The sequence below is a fragment of the Haliaeetus leucocephalus genome, unplaced genomic scaffold, assembly GCF_000737465.1.
Source record: "Haliaeetus leucocephalus isolate CR32 unplaced genomic scaffold, Haliaeetus_leucocephalus-4.0 Scaffold140, whole genome shotgun sequence".
NCBI classification, from domain to species: Eukaryota; Metazoa; Chordata; class Aves; order Accipitriformes; family Accipitridae; genus Haliaeetus; species Haliaeetus leucocephalus.
In genome coordinates this window covers 11617726-11630385 of record NW_010972576.1, presented here as the reverse complement: position 1 = coordinate 11630385, position 12660 = coordinate 11617726, and the positions used below count along the sequence as shown (strand labels likewise).

At 39.7% G+C, this 12660-nt stretch overlaps 1 protein-coding gene across 1 annotated transcript in view; it reads right to left on the bottom strand.

The window, feature by feature from the left end:
- The window catches only part of RAP1GDS1 (RAP1, GTP-GDP dissociation stimulator 1), a 133969-nt gene extending 121765 nt beyond the window's left edge, over positions 1–12204 (bottom strand). The window contains exon 1 of the mRNA XM_010561037.1: positions 12121–12204. Coding sequence (XP_010559339.1) covers positions 12121–12204 — 84 coding nt within the window. The remainder of the gene's footprint in view (positions 1–12120) is intronic.
- Between the last annotated feature and the right edge of the window lie 456 nt (positions 12205–12660).

Sequence of the window (12660 nt, the reverse complement as noted above, 5' to 3'; positions counted from 1 at the left end):
TTTTCTTTTGCAATACATAGCATGGGGTTTAGAAGACTTCAAGTACGAGGGACATGTGTGTTAATCCACATCTTCACCTCCTGTTAGATTGTCAAATATACACACCCTTAATAATGCCTCCTCTTTAGCATCTCATAGGTCTCTTGATCTGTTTCCAACGTGAAATTTCAAGCTGCAAGTTGTCTCTTATGGGTTAGATCTTACCTGGGATCTCTATATAGTTATGATTACCCATGTTCAGGAAGGGCACATTCAAATTTGCCTTACAGGAAAATGGAGTACATATCTTAAAAGTGGAGCATGAGCGGCTGTGTAGCCTGAAAACGCAGGCTGAAAGACCATGTTTGTTCTCTGTGAGTATACTGAGGTGAGATAAAAATCAGAGAGGAAGAAAAATAGAGTTAAACCAGGGATGGCATATGGACATAGGAGCATAGTCTGTTCATTATTTAATTTAGGTAGGACAGAAGAAGCTATTTAATTAAAAGAAAAATAAGATTCTGGGACAGCCTTCTGAACAGCTGAAGTACCTGACTAGTTTTAAGATGGAGACGGATGTGCTTCTGAGCATGACGAACTGCATTACAAAAGGTGGAAGTTTATTGCTTTCTTCAATTTTCAATCAGTCCCTAAACTTTAAGCCAGTTTAAAGCTTCATTTGCCCATTTGGTAATATCTAAATTGTGTCTATCTCCACTGTTGGATATAGATGCCAATTAGCAAACACACCAGTTTATTTGAAACCATGGTCATTCAATCCATGCTACTTCTAGAAGCAACTATTTATCAACATCAGAAAGGCAAGATCCTCGGTTTTTGAGTGGTTTGGAGTTTGTAGTATTATAGGACTAATGAGCAACTGGAATTTAATTAGTCTCTTCCAACATTTAATAACGTTTTGTGGCACTGATCCAGACTCATCTGGACAAGAGCTAGTCTTTGTGACTGGTGCAATTTTCATTCCCATCTGGGCATGCTGTCAGTTCAGTGTGGTGTGATTGTGGTGTGTGTGTGTGTGTGGTTTTTTTGTTGTTGTTTGGTGGTGTTTTTTTTGTTTTTGTTGTTGTTGTTTGGGGTTTTTTTGTTTTTGTTTTTAAGATTTATCCGACACAAACAAGAAATGCTGCTCTGCAGATGAGCAGCCACTGCTTTGTGCCAGACAAGAAGCACAAAGCAGCCCTACATGTGCCTTAACAGTAGCATCACAGCATGGGCATGAGGCAGAGCTCATGTAATGACTCCTACACTCCTCAGCTACCAGAAAAGAGGGCATTGGCAGGTAAAGAAGGTGTGGATGTATCATGGTAACTTTGGGCTCTTAACTTGGCCTGCTGACGCCCTCCACAGCTAGCTGGCTGCTTGGGTGCTATGTTAATGACAGACAGAAGACGGGCATTTAGCACTTGGACAACAGTGGACCTTGTTAACCCTCTCCCTGTTCTTCATTAAGCTTTAGGGGCTATAATATGTGAAACAATTAAAAGTGATATCCAAGGCATTCAACCTACATAGAGACCTTACATTTTTCTCTATTAGATGTAGGCTAAATTTTGATGTGCTGGTGTCAAAGTGAGAGAGTTTCCAGGAAGGAAATTTGTAAGGTGATATTCCCAGTAAGCCCAAACAAACTGTTACAGAGATGCTGGGAGCACTGAAACGCAACCAAAAAACGTTAAAAAGTCCAGGAAATGAGACATAAGAACTAGAGATTTTGCAAAATGAATTAAGATATCATCTCCCAGTCCCTTCTGGGAGACCTCCAACGCTTTGTCAGAGGAGATAAAAACCTCTGTTAGCCATACAGTTAAAAGTGTCTCCGTGAATGTAGAAGCCAAATCACAGAGCTCTGTCTGTAAGAGCAAGACAGATTGATGAGGTGCTCAGTGACCTGGCTGTCATGACCCAGAAAGTTTTCCAGGAAATAGAGGAGACATGGAAACTACTGGCCAATTTGGAAAATGCTGAGATAAGATGCTGTAAGTAGTGAAGGAACTAAATAACTAGCTTACAAAGAAAGGAAAAGATTTCAGGCCACAGTAGGAGCTAGCTTTCTGGGTAAGATGTTTCGAACATCCAAAGGGCTTAGGTAAGAAAGGATGTTTTTCATCCTGCTCCTATTTTACACTCTATTCATAATCTGCAGAAGGTAGAGGCAAGAAATTGGATTGCCTCAGTTTAAATGATGTTATCTTTGAAGAGAAAACTCCTTGTGATGATTATTTGACTATAATGGACAAAAAGAGGGATTTCAGTAGACAACTTAAGTGACCCACCTCTGAGGGTGCTGCAGAATTTACCTGCGGGAAAAGAAATCTCATCATCCAAAGCTTAAACGAATCTGTAATGTGCACCTTAGAAATACCCATCCATCTCAGTTGGCCAAGAGACACGTGAGCACTAGAAAGAAAGAAAAAAGAAATTTCATCTGAACTGCTAAAGGTATGAGCTGATATTTGTTCCTTACATAGCCAAAAGCCCTTGAGGCATTCTAGAGTAGATTGGTAGTGTGCCAGTTTCTTGTTCATTGGAATTTAAGGCTAAAGATGAAAAGCCCCAGCAGAAGACAAAACAACTGCTAGTAAGAATACTAAAGGAGAGTGCTTAGTCTGTATGAATACTGATGTGATGTGGCCTTGCTTGAGAGAGTCTGGCAGTGTTCTTTAATACCTGGGCTAGTAGAGTAATTTATAAAAGAGTTGGAAATCTAGCCGGAAGGAATCCAAAATGTTATAACAGTAGCTAAATTGTTCTGTTGACTAAACTCTTCATTGCACTTGGGGTTCTGAATTACAAATAATTACTTCTAAGTAGGTTTAAAAAAAAAAAATATCAGCCATTCTAGCACTTTCCTCAAGTCAACAGAGAATTGAAAGGATGTGAATCTGTTAACTACTGCTTCTTTTGATGGCATACTTGTCGGTCAACAGCATGCCAGAATATAATCTCTTACACAGTCTGCTCTCAACTTCTGAGAGAAGTAAAGAACTAGTATAACCTTGTGAATGAAAACACTTGGCTAATTCAAGTATTGAGGGTTGCAACATAGAGACCTAAGAATGTTGCAGAGTTGGCAGAGTCAAAAGCTTGAAGCCTTGCCTAGGTCTCCTCTTGTCTCTTACCAGGCAACTCAGGTGCATGAATATCTGACTTCCCTATTAATCAGGTTTTTAAAAAGAGCTTATTAGCCTGGTTGCAGTGCTGAGTCTAAGGTGACTGCATATGTTTGTACTGCACTGCACTTGATGTGCAAAGCCTTTTATACAGCTTAGAGCCCTGAGGAGCATGCCGCTTAGGCACACGACAAGAAATTAGCTTGGGCAAAGCCAGACTTCCGAGCTCTTGTTCCATGATTGCTCTGCTGAATGCATGCCAACCTAGAAAACGACCTAGTCTAGAATTCAGTTTCTATTTGGGAGCAGGCTAAAGGCTGCTTTCAATTCTCTGGTGAGATGATAATGTTAGGTTGCATAAGGAGGTGCTGGAAGCCTGGGTCTAGTCTCATGATTTGGAGAAGGAAGGAGCCATATGGGGTAGGAAGATGGATGGTGTTGTAGGGACAGAGGGCCCCCTGCTTCACTGTGTATAAGATCAAAGTTGAAATAGCCTTTGGGCACTTGAGATCATGCAGCAGGTAAAACTGCCCATGCAAGTTCTGTATGAGATCATTAACACAATAATTGGATGCAGTTGATAGGATGCCGGTCAGGTGGCTTTTACGGTTTTAAGGCAAGCAGTAACATTTAATTAATTGTGATACAATATGCATGGTTTTTACACTAGCCTTTTGGTTTCCAGAGGTTTTGCAAAAGGCCAAATCAGTCAGTGTAGTACATACTTCGCTAACTGATTTAGTAGTTAAGGGCTAGAATTGCAAGGCAGGAGAGGACACCACGTTATGTGGGAGCAGGCACTAGGAAGCAGTTGTGGACTTCATTCAAGATAATGCATAGACTCTCATCCTTCCTAAAAGCTAAATGGAAGAAACAATCAAATTACCTTATTGAATAAGATAGCTAAAAACTCAAAAGTCTTTGCCTGGGATCCTGTGCCATGAATGCATGTGTGGGAGGAAGTGAAACTTGATGCAAGAAGAAGAAAAAAATAGACTTGGGTACAGGCTAGTTGCAGCTGTGGTTGTCCCTGGTAAGTTAGACACAGAAGGTAACCAGAAATCAGAAAAAGTAAACAAGAAATAGAGAAAAAGAGAAGAAGTCATGAGCTTGAATGCATATAACATTAATCCTGGAATGTCTGAGCAATGAATCCCTTCCTTTTTACCCAATGTTTAAAATTACTCTCTTTTTATGCTTGAATTTCAAAAGACTTTATATTGTCTTGGTGGTGGTTGTGTGTGTGTGGTGGGTTTGTTTTTTTGGGGGGGGGAGGGGGGGAGTGTCCATATAATGAAGCAGAACCAATTTGGATATACTTGCAAAGTTGTCTGTAGAAATCCATACATTTTACTGAAAACTAAATAAGTGAAACAAATCCAATATCTGTAGGTACAATTTAAGATTGAAATAAAAAAATCACAAGAATCCAGAAAAACTTTTATCATATGAAGTCAGGCACCCTGAAAAAAATACATATCTTATAAAAAAACCAAACAAACAACCCCCCCCTCCAAAACCAGAAAATATTTGTATATGTTTGTTCTCATGTCAGAGGAAATATTTACATAATATAATTTTCCAAGCATAACAATAGAAGTCTGCAATGTTGCTTAGCATTTTGGGAACAATCTTTACTTCTGGAAAGTGCTGATAGGAGTAATCAGTCATTCCTCAGACTTTACATTTAAACTGTCTGTATAACAGTGTGTTTTAAAGTGAGAAAAACTCCTTTCCCTTTTCATCAGCAACCTTCAGGCATGTAGGTTAGAGATCTTAAACTCTGTGTCACTGCTGTGTCTTTATCCTTGTTTACAAAGCAGGTATTTTAGCAACATATATAGAGTCTAGCTAAGATCAAGGTGCTAGATACTGTACAAATGTATCATAATAACCTATTCCCTGAAGAATTTACATTTCTAGAGGCGGAAAGGAGTATGTAACACATTTATATGTATTTTATGTATATATATTAGCGGAATGGCAAAGCATATTATTTGGCAAGTGTTCTGTTAGAGCCACAGTGTATTACAGTTTTATTTCTGTATTTGTTAATATTAAGTATGCCTTGGCTGGGAGACAGATGAGATAAACTGAAAGATGGAAGGAGAATTTATACCTTATTTTCCAGGGGAAGGGGAGGGATGGAAGTAAGTGTGGGCAGGGCAACACCTAGGAGCTCAGAGGAACAATGTCAGCCTTTTGCTATTCTACTGGATTCACCCCAACGCTATTTCCACTTTTTCTGCCATCTCTAATAGAGACTTTTTTTGCCATTAGGCGTGCATGTGGCTGTTAGCTGGAACATGCCGAAAGCTTTTAGAGTCTCACAAGTCCTCGTCCACAGTGAACCGGCAAGTTGTGCTGGCTTGCTGTTTCTTTCTTGTTACTTTTCCTGAAAAATAATTTCTAATGTAACTTTTGCCTTTACTGAAGGGCTGAATTACCAAATGGTGTTATACATTCACAAATGGGAATGAGAAGCCCAGCATTTACAAATGAGGTGGAGGGAGCCCATCCACAGGAAAAAGAGTCTCCAACAAGTGCTGTTTGCATACCGGGGGGACCGTGGGGGGAAGTTAGGGAATGCTGCTCTGGAGCTTATAGCACCTGCTGTTTAAAATGCCTACGTTGCTTGCCTCTGAGCTCACAACACAGCTGGCATGCTATCAAGTATCCCAAAGAGTATTAGCAGTGGGATTTTAGTAAAAGCCTCTGTGTTTAATAACCAGTCCTTTTTTAAAAATAAAAATTTATCCAGCACTAAGTAGAGGGGAAGAACTTAACAAAAACCCGGTTGTGCAAGCCTTTCTCTTATTTCAGTATGTATGTGTCTTTGTAAGGCAAAGAACAAATAGTAGGCTTCACTGATGCAAATATCGTTCCTAGATATAGTACACAACTTTCTGCCTTACTAAGCCAATTAGTTTTTCAGTTTTGTGGCCTGAGTTTTCAATTTTTTTGTCTCCTTTTTCTTCTCGTAATCACTTTGTGTTTAGCTTCTGACCCTCCCTTTTCCCTTCACCCCTGAAGTGCTGATCTAACTTCTAAAAGCTTAGAGAAATATATATCCGTGAAGCCCTTTTGCCTTGACCCCTTCCTGACTGCTGCTGGAAGTGCAGTTCTATGTGGCATCTGTACATTTCCACCTGTCCTTATAGTTACCATAGAAACTGGCCACAGGCTGCGTAAAGCCACTGATGAGGCAAGGAGGAAGGAATAAGCCTTTTAATTCCTAAAATAGAATAATAAATGTAGGGCTGAGAACAAGTCTCACTCTAATTGTCCAGGATGCACACCCAGCAAAGTATAAATTCTGGCAGCACTGTAGAGTAGCATTCAAATAATATATATTATTCAAGGAAATGTACGCATTGCTCCAGCCCAGCTGTTCTTCTCACATTGCCATGGGGGGGTCATCACGTTCCTCAACTGACTTGTGACTGGGCAAGCTGTTGTGGAAGCTGATAAAGCTCTTGTGCCAGAAGATACCTCAGAGTCACAACAGTTGAAACAGAAAGGTTGTAGGATGCTTTGATCTTACTTTAATAGAGGAACCTCTTGCTCCTCTTGTGTGAGAGAATTTTTGTTGGTGAACAAAACTGAATTTGGCTAGCTTCAGTTTTGAGACAAAATCCATATTTCCTTTGAAAGAGATGATACTAATTTTTCTGCAACTTTAGAGTCTGGGTTATTGTTTTCAGCTGGGCAACACGAATGTTGAGCACAGATATTCTGCTCTGATAGCAATCTATAGAGATGGTGTAAACCATCACATAATGTGCAAGTCAAAGACGTAGGCTGATGAAAGCTGCAGCCTGGCAAACCTGCAGCTGGTGAATGTAGCAGAAACTCATCTGATATCCAAGCTCAGCCTCAGCAACCGGTTTTGCTTCTGAATGTGGGTGGGATTTTGGGTGGCATTGAAGCGATACCACTGCATGCCCAGAACACTGAGGAGCTGGAAACTTGAGTCTTTTCCCTTCCGTCTCCTGTCTTGCTCTCAGGTTTAAGTTTCTGCAGCAGTAAGAACTTACTAGGAAAAAGCCAATTTTGCTGGATTTACTAAAGCCTCAGTTTGTTAACTTCAAGATTTAACAGGAGACAGATTTAGTTATCCAGGACTTTGTGGATGCCCATTTAGCAGAAGGGTTAATGAACAAAATGCTCTATACTTCGCTGATTTCTTGATGGAAGGTGATGAAGGGCTTTGATGAAGGGCAAGAATGGCCCATGCACCATATATACTCACAATGTATGTTGCAGGCAGACATGGGCAAGCACAACTTTTTCTGAAAGCCACCCAGAAGTTATGTGAGTGTACCACTATGGCCCCGAGCTGAGGCTAACACTGAAATTTCAGGAGGGCTTGTTAGTTCAGGGCTGGCGTGATGCTGACTGCAACCACATGGCTTTGGCCAGTGCACAATATGGACAAAACTGCTGAATCTGCTGATTTGTCTCACTGTCAGTTTGTGATGCTGCTTTTTTCCGAGCCAGGCAGCTGTTCACTGGCAACTGGAATAAGAACACTGCGCTCTCAGTTCCCACAAGCTGCTGAACAGTTGTCAAAGGGAAGCTAACTTCTATTAACTACTTTTCCTGACTGCATTTGAATCGGGAACAAAATTGTATCCAGTTACCAGTCCTTTGCAACTGCTGATGATAGGACCTGGTCTCATTTATAGCAAATACTTTGGAATGATGCATTGATTTAATCACACTTGCTTTTCACTTAATTGCATTATAAATGAGACAAGACTAACTCCCCCTCAGTACTATTCAACCTTACTAAAGTCTTAAATATATTTGTATGGCCTCCATGGTGCACTTCAGTGGCTCTATTCAATCTCTTTGTGCCTAATAAAACTCAGTAATAGTTGTATTTTCCAGAATAGATTTATTTTTCTTTTGGAATTACTATGTTTTTAGTGTAATAAAGAAAAATTTTTTTAATAAATTCTAACATACTAAATACAGTGATATTTAAAAACCACCTTAGCTATATTTTATTTGATTTGTAAGACTATGGAACTTAACTTGAAAAAGAAGTTTCTCAGCTTGTGAACAAAGGAAAATATGTTACAGATGAGATTATTCTGGTGCCATATTTATATTGGCAGTATGTGTTCACTTATCCAGTTCCTAATGAAAACAACAGATAGAACATACTAAATTCAGCTAGCTGTGTAGATTATGTTGTTTAAGTAGTTTTATTTGAGAAGTGTCTGCTTGCCACAGTCTTGGACACCACTAAGCATAATTTTTTTTTTTTTCTTCTACTAAATACAACTCCAGGTCCAGTACTTTTTATCAGAGACTCCATTGTTCGTAGTTGCAGATTGTTATTTTCTAATAATGCTCATGTGACAAGAAAATAGAAAAAAGCCCTGCAATTCTTTTTTCATATGCATGGTTGGATACAAAGGGTATAACTAGAAACTCTGAACTATTAAAAATATATCCATGGCTGATAGTGTTCACTGTTCTGTTTCTTGAGATAGCTGATGGAATTTGTTTCCAAAGGACCAAGCCTGCTATAATGATCTTCTGTAGCAGAAGATGGTTACTCTTCATGAAGACAGCTTTTAACCAGCTCCTGTCAAAAGACATATTGATTGATAGTAAACGTAGATAGATGCGTGCGCTATGCATGTTAATGGAAAATACTAAGTGGTTAAAGACAACTTTATGCATTCTGAAGCATTTTATCAGTACTAATCACCCCTTTGGAGAGGAGAATTAACATGTGTAATGTGTTTATATTACATGGTGTGAAAGCTCAGAACTTCTGAATCGCAGCTTTTATTTATAAAATCTTCTTGTTTAAAACAAGCAAACAAAGAAAACCCCAAACCCACTTCTTTAGCTTTTTCCCACTGTTTAGAAATCCAATATTCAGATTCAGTAAGTAATGCAACATGCTACTTTTCTCAACCTATGCCATGTTTTGGATCTTGTGCAATTGTTTCTAATATATTGTGGCAGGTTTGAAGTGCAAATCTGGGACCATATTTATCAATGCAACTTGCTTATTTTTAAAATTATTCTGCTGATGGCATTGGTGTGCCTCTATCTGCAGAAGTCTTTTTTCATGTATATGAACTGTATTTACTGCATTGAGAATTTGATCCTGGATTTGGTGTTTTGGATGCAACAGAAATATACAAAAATAATGATAAATAGAAAACATGCATGAAGAATTAGAAGACAGTATTGGAACTAGGGAAAACAATTGGAACAAGTATGTTTTTGTGTCAGAGCTGTCCTCAGCCAGACCAGTGTCTCCTTTTCTCTAGACAAACATGTATGTACAATTTGTCCATGCAGTAACCCAACTGGTAGCAGTAGTTACAACTGCAACTTGCTGCCTGTATAGCTATTTGGAAATAGGAAAAGGAAATGAATCAACAAATCTCACAGCAGACTGGAAGACAATAATGTGGGCAGAGTGTGGTCTGAGCTGTAGAAAGAACCCTGGTGAAAAACTATGGTTAGATATTTTCACATGACAGGCTTGAAAAATGAAACAGATGCAAAATTTGCAGCAGGATGTAGCAAGAAATGCTAGCGTAAGGAGAATCATCTCTTGGGAATATTCCCAACAGAAAGACATCTGGCCTAAGATTAGAAATCTGGACTGTTTCATCCGAATTATCTTAAAACATTTATAATTTATCCTCTTGGTGATCTTCAGTCTCCTTGTTCACTGTTTCTTTTGTAATAAGCCCATTTTTGGTGTCTTCCCCTCTCTCTTTATCTGCTACTAAAATGTAGTCCTTTCTCATTGCTACATTGTCTTTAAGCAGCATCTTTGTATAGTGTAATTTAGAGCAGATGAATTTCAGAGTCTAAATGATTGTAGGTGCATCAGAAGTAGGAGCACAGCATTATTAAAGAACCTTTTCACACTGCTTGGGCACCTCTTCTTTTAAATATATTTAATGCTTTGTATTTTGAATATGTACATTTTTATTTTAGAAATATCTGTTTACATTATTTAATTTCTACAGTTTCCATAAAACGCTCTTCACTAGGAAGCTTTCCTTCATGTCTAATGGCTCCACGTCTCATGCTGCATTTTAAGCTTGGGACTTCTCATGTGAACCACCCCAAAATACATCTCTCTTTTAAATTTTTTTTTTTTTAATTATTATTTTTTCTGGTATTTTAGCAAACTGCTAGTTGCATGTTGTGAAATTGTTTTTTATGAGGATGCCTGTGTGAGTCTTCTAAATTTTCTTTGGAGATGTAAAACACATCTATTTTTATTGGCTTCCTCTCCTTACAAGATTTTATACTACAGCAATTTCTTTCCAGCCTCAGATAGGAATATATGACTACATCCAATTCAAATAAGGATGATACCAGAAAAAGAGAGGAGCAGAAGCTTGCAGTTTCTGCTGCATGAAGCCTGCTCCAGAAATGATTATAGAAGCAGAGACTTTGTATACTGAATGCAGTTACTGGCACAGGGGTCACTGTTGGTCCTGGATCAGGGACCCATACTCAGCTGAACTCAGATCCTTGTCATGCATATTTAAGAGTTTGCTTAAGTGAGAGCTCTATTAGCATTTCACATGCATAACCTGAATAAAAGTCACGAATACTTTACCTAAACAGGAAGAATATCACTTATGATAGAAGAGTTACATTATTGATTTCCACTTGTTGCAGCTTTTTAAAATGATCCTTACTGCACGTAATTCTGGAGTGGATGTTGATGAAGCATGATTGCTTCATGTGAGTAGATAGTACTGTATGGATATGTTTAATCTCAGAGCTGTAGTAGCCTGAAGATATTATTTATAAATACTTCTTTGGTGAAAACACTGAAAATGAGAAAGCTTTCTGCTGCATCATGTTTGCAATGGTGAAATGGGCAGAGTTCAGCTATACCGCATACAACCTGAGGAAAATTGGGAAAATACGCCATCTACAGCTACCTCTGTAGTATTTCTTTTCTTGTGGTTGTGTGTCTTTTTTTAAACTCTGTTCTACAAAGCTATTGTTGAAAACCACACCAGGAAATTCTGTCTGTTAGTACTAATGAAGGTGAGTAAATATTTTTAATGTCGTGTATATTGCCATTTCTTTCCACACATGCAGGCCTAACGTTAAGAAAAAAATAATTCTATTGAGAATTAAATCCATCTGAGTTTAAATTTTATTACTGTATTTTTAGTTTCTCAGTTTGGGGGCTAAATTCACTGCCTGCACAGCCAGCTGTGGTCACAAGGAATCTGCACCAGTTTTATACAAATGCTCTGTGTGAATGTAAGAAAGATGTTCCCAGAAATGCTGAGGTATGTTTAAATAGGGGACTCTGAACCTTAACATGCCCTCAGTAAATACAATTCTACTAAAAGATGTAGGTTGATGGGAACAATAGGGTGTGAATGATTGCCTGCTTGGAGGCAACTGCTTTACCAATGCTTTCCATTTTTCAGCAGTGGGAAATACTTGATGTTTCATCTCCCATCTAAATGCATGTGTCAAGGGAGAAAATGTGCTGCTTCATTTGTCTTCCCACATTTCTTCATAGTTTGAGTGGATATACCAAGTTGTGGTATGAGGCATTTTCAGGAAATCACCTGTACTCTTCAGTGGTAAGCCTGGTGCAAAGAAACAAGTCACTGAGCTGCTCCTGGGGTCCAAGCAGAAAGAGGGCATGTTTGCAGAGCACTGCATTTTGAGAGCAAACATTGAGGCCAGTTGTCAGCAGCCTGGAAAGGCAGTGCTACATATGGACGTGAGGCTAGAAACTATCTATGTAGCTCAGTCACTGTGGTGTGGGAGAAAAAAAGTTACGTGATCAGCATTTGTCACTTGAGAGTTTTTTAGGAAACAAAGATGGAAACAGCACAACATGTAATACTATTTGTTATAATTATTAGCAATAATCATTCCAGGGGCTTGTTTAGCCTCTTTGAAGGCTTGCTGGAGGAAAGCTTTGCTGCCTGTTTGAGACGCGCTGCTTATCTCCCAGAAGAGTTTGCTGTCTCCTCACCTCTCCTACAGCTTCTGTAGGACGTTGGTATTTCAGCTGAGGGATTCCCACTACCGTTCGTGCTCTAGTCATTAATGAGGACATGGAACCGGGTAAGACCTATTAAAACAAACAGAATGAGGCTGTTCAAAAGCACCATCACCATACTTGTCTCCGGTTTACTGTGATTTCCCCGAGGAGGCTGAATAGTGGCAGCCGCTGCTGCGGGACAAACGCGAAATGAAGCTCTGCTGCAGGCCAAGTACCACTTTAAAGGACAAAGAAAAGAAATGGGAGGGATGAACTCCTTTTGGACCAGGCCTCCTCAGAGCCTGCCCGGGGCTGCAGCGGGCACCGCCAAGCCTGAGCCGGTGCCTGGGGAGAAGTCGCTACGACCCGGGTCGGGGCAGGCGGTGGGGGCCACCTCCCATGCCACGGCCCCCAAGCTGTCAAGATCTTCGGTGCAAAACCGTAAGGCCTGGCTGCGGGAAGCGGTGTGGGGAGGCTGAGGGGGCGAGAGAGAAAAGCGGCGCCAGCACCCGCCACTCGCCGTCGCTATGA